The sequence below is a fragment of the Hipposideros armiger genome, unplaced genomic scaffold (assembly GCF_001890085.2).
Source record: "Hipposideros armiger isolate ML-2016 unplaced genomic scaffold, ASM189008v1 scaffold_28, whole genome shotgun sequence".
NCBI classification, from domain to species: Eukaryota; Metazoa; Chordata; class Mammalia; order Chiroptera; family Hipposideridae; genus Hipposideros; species Hipposideros armiger.
Genome location: NW_017731378.1, coordinates 3,871,256 through 3,875,716, shown reverse-complemented (window position 1 = coordinate 3,875,716; position 4,461 = coordinate 3,871,256). Strand labels below are relative to the sequence as shown.

At 39.9% G+C, this 4,461-nt stretch overlaps 1 protein-coding gene across 1 annotated transcript in view; it reads left to right on the top strand.

The window, feature by feature from the left end:
- The window catches only part of ARMH3 (armadillo like helical domain containing 3), a 192,084-nt gene that overhangs the window by 48,172 nt on the left and 139,451 nt on the right, over window positions 1-4,461 (top strand). The window contains exons 16-17 of the mRNA XM_019636282.1: window positions 3,550-3,708; window positions 4,246-4,256. Of these exons, the coding sequence (XP_019491827.1) occupies window positions 3,550-3,708; window positions 4,246-4,256 (170 nt within the window). The remainder of the gene's footprint in view (window positions 1-3,549; window positions 3,709-4,245; window positions 4,257-4,461) is intronic.

The following is a 4,461-nucleotide window of genomic DNA, read 5'->3' as shown; positions in this document are numbered from 1 at the left end:
TCTTCTGACTTGAGTGTTGTCAACCAAAGGAGTATCTGCTCAACCTTTAAAATAGACATTAGGCAAAAAATATTTAAAAATATATGTATATCTCTGCATAGACTTCAAGTTGATTCATCAAATTCTTAACTGTTATGACATCTGGGTGGTATGATTAAACTTGGCTTTTATTGTCATTTTCTGAATTAAAAAATGTTTATAATGAAACATGCCTTATTTTTGCATTCAGAAACTTTTTTTTTTTTTAAAGTGGAGAGAGCGCTGCAGGCTGTACTATGGAAGTTGCTCATCAGCTTCTGGGGGAAGGGAGGATAGTGCGGAGAAACTGTGGCCAGAGGTAGAAGTAGAAGAGTCTCATGAATTTAGATTTGCTTAGGCAGGGACATTTCTCTTCTGCCAGCCCAGGGGCCCTGATTAAGCTATGGGGAATGTCTGCTAGGGATTATCAACTTTACTCTTTTCATGCTGCCTATCTCTGAGGAGAGGTAAATGTATTTCTGGACTATAACCCCCATGATGCTTTCTAATTGTCATGTTTTAGTTGACAGATTCCATCTTTGAGGAAGTAGCAGGTTATAATGTCAGGGTGAGAACTATTAGCTCACCTCTGTAGCACTGTAATCTGTTAATAGATACTCTCTCCAGAATGGACTTCAATCTGGGTCCTGTCGAAGCTAATTTAAAACATCATAAGCCATTTGTCTGTTTTAGATAAGCTGGTATGACTGTCTTCTTACCTCCATTTCACCCTCTCACCCACAAAGATCTTGGGAACTAAATAAGCTTTGATGGTTCTGATAATTGGTAGTGATGGAGTAGCTCGCTCTTTCTTGGTCATCTGTGTGGGCATAGAGCCCTGCTATCCAGGTTGCCACCTTCTTTTTTAATAATAGAATGTGAGTTCTGGGAGACCAGGGACCTTTGTTTATTTCAGTGCTATATCTCTAGTGCCCAGTGTGGTGCCTGTTACATAGGAGGTCCTAAGCAAGTTTTTTTTTTTTTNCTGGCTACACACAGTAGCCCATGACAACCCACTGCAGCAGGGGCTGCAGCCTATGCCTGCCAGCGACTCAGGCAGCCCAGCTCCAAGTTAAGCTGTTGTTCAGCATCTTAGCTGTAGAGGGCAGTGTCACTGGTCCTCATATGTGGGATCCAAACCGGGGCCCTCTGGCGTCCCAAGCCAGCTCTTAACCAACGTGCCACTCGGTTGGCCCAATACTTGATGTTTTTCCACAAATGTTGACCTCATTTCGGGTGAAGAGAGACAGGAAATCTAGCTTTGATCCTTTCTTTCCACCTCCCTGTCTGTATGTGAAGTGGCCTTCTTTGATCGGGTTTCTCTCCCTTAAATTTTCATGTCACACATGTGGCAGCAGCATTGCTAGGTAGTACAAGCACTGTTGGTACAGAAGCATGACAAGGAGGTGCCATTGATATTCAAATGTATGGTAGCAAATTGGAGTTGTTTAAAATTGAAAGCCAAATTCCAAAATATCTTAATGAGAAGGAGCAAGTAGTGACGATTGCCAACTTGTCTCTACTTATTCGGGTCACTGTGTAATCCAATGGAAATACTGTTCTTTCTCTTTAAGGATGAAGCCTGCCTGGTTACCATGGATATCAAAAGCCATATATATATATATATATATATATATATACACACACACACATACATATCTGAGTTCCATGTGATGTTGGGGTTTGGATGCTTCAGAGAACTGCCTTTTAAACTGTTCATTGTGAACACTTCCACCCACACACTTGATTATGCAATGGCAGGATTTGTGCTTACTTACCTACAACTAGTGAGCTTTTATTTTTTCTAGTGGGAAGATAGAGTTAGCCCGCTTTCAAATGACTGTCTCCCTTGACAAAGGCTGCTGGGAAGAATTATGAAGCCAAAGATCAAGGAATAACTTCTTTAGGAAGGAGATTTTAATTTGTGAGGGATTTTATTCCTCCTGTTTTGTCCTTTTTCCTCTCTCCTAACTCGTTTGCTTTCTGTAGGGGTTCTAAATATCATAACCTTGTTTTCAGGTTTTGTTTTTTAATTATAGTGGTGCTCAGCAGCTCAGTTATATTTAAAGGTATGTCACTGGAACCATTATTTTTAAAAGCCAGCAGTTTAGCTGTAACATTTGTTCTCGGCTCAGACTTGACATTTGACAACTCAGCCTTGGCATGAGAGGACTTTCTGGTAAACTAAAAATACATATACTTCTATATTTCTTCATATTATATAAGACAGTTTTCCAGTTACTGCTGCATGTGAGTGGGAAAAAAAGTCCCACTTACCAGTTAGATGCCTCTCTGTATTGGATAAAGGAGTGATTATGGGCTCTGAGTTTCAAAATATGCTGTAGTTAAAAGTGACAGTCTCAGGTCATTTACCTATAACATGAATTAAGACCTGTTAGTATTTCAGCATAAAAATATATCTATTTATTAGTTTTTGGGGATGGAGCTGTGTGAAAACAGCCAAGGGTTGGGCATGCTAATTTCTTCTCATAAGGCTTTTTGCTCTGCTTGCTGTGCATTATAGATCCATAATATGCAAATGTTTTCCATTGTTAATAAATATTCTCTGCATACATTGTAGTAACTCCAGCGGGATCCATTATGGTATGAATACATATTGTGAATAATATCCCAAACTCAGCTGAGCCTTCATGGCTTGAAACACAGCAGAAAGCTATAGATTCTTTAGCTTGTCTGGGCCACAATGAGCCTCTTTTTGCTTATATATTATGTCTTAGTATAAAAGCACTTAACAAGATGTCTAACTCTCATTTAAAGTCTTAGAAACTTGGGAAATCTCCGTAAGAGATTTCCGTGTGGGTTAGCCCTGGTCTGGTCCCCTCAGTGTTCATTGCGGTTGTGGCTCAGAGAGTGGGGGCAGTTTCTCTTGGACACAGGAAGCAGCTGGGTGTATCAGCCTCAGTTCCCAGGATGTCCCAATCAATAATGTCCACCTAGTTTCTGTCTGGTATTCCTTCTTAGGTTCCCTTTCATGGGGGATAAGGGATTAAGGAGTAGAATTTAAATGTAGTTCTGCCTTAGCTTTTACCCCTTCCATTTTAGGTATTTCCAGCCTAAAGTCTTATTCTCAAAATTGAGCAAGATTTCTCCTTATTAGGAATGAATTGTCATTTATTTTAAGCAGGAGACTCATCAAAGCAAGGCTCATTTATATTCAGTGCAGATCTTTCTCGTAGGTACAAATCAAAGTTCCTTTAAGAAGGGCCCTTTTAGGTTAGTTGGAGCTAGAAGTGGAATCAAAATACCCTTTTTAGGATGCTGGGAAAAAAAGCACTGTTCCTGGAGGCTGGCCCTCCTAGATATGAGAGAAGGGCGTTGGCTTAATCTTGGGAGTAGGAAGGGCTCTAGAAGGCCTAGGATGACTAGATAAAGGTTTTATGATAAGCACGTGGTCCTCCCTCTGTTGTAGGTAAAGCTTATTTAGTGATTTTTTTTGCCTGCTGGCAAATTGTCTCTGTGGTAGAAGTGTTAGTTAGTATAGGCTAATTGTATTTTATTGTTCTATTGCAGTTATAAGTTCTGTGGAACTCCCACTGGATGCTGATGTACAGACCAGTAATCTACTGATAACCTTCTTAAAGTATAGCTCGATTGTTATGCAGGACACCAAAGGTAAGGCATGCTACTTGCGGGGTTTAGGAAGCAAGAGGTGTGGCAGGTACCTGCTTAGCTAGAATCAAGGAGCAACATTGATACTTTGTAGCTTCAACAAGATGAACCATTGGGGCCTCCTATGCAAGGTGATGGTCCTGATTACTGGGAAACAGTGATTCTCACTGCTAGATGGCAGTTAGGTGGTGTTGGGAAAACCTGGATTTGGAGGGAGAGTGCTCTGAAATAGAACAGAAAAAAAAATGGTCCCTATAAAAACGAGCAAGTCTTCTTAGCAGATTTTGGTAAGTAGATCCAAACTCCTTTGTGTGGGAAGTGGGGGGAATAGCAAGCTTTAGGGAATTCCCTTCTGAGGACAAGAACTGAAAGCACCAGCTTGTGGTGAGAATTAGAGGACTGTTATACACAGTGTACAGTAGGCAAAGGTTAGATGCAGAGGGACTGTTCCTTAACACTTAAAATAGAGGTGTCAGTAACCATCCCGGAAATGCAGAGTGGAAAGGGGGAGAAAAATAGGTGTTGTAAAAGTTTGAGTTTATACTTTCTGGTTTCCTGTTCTTCCTGTTTGTGATCTTTCTATGATCTTTTAGTTAGCTGGTGATAGGGTAGTAAAATACTTGGGCTGGGAGTGAGAAGGATTGGAAAGAAATCCAGCCAATTTTATTCAGTATGTATCTGTTTTGTTTTTTTAACTCAGTTTTTTCTTTATATTGGATTTATGAGTGTTCACAATATTTATTTCTATTACTTTTTTATTGTGGTAAAATATGCATAATATATAATTTACCATTTTCACCATTTTCAAGTGTA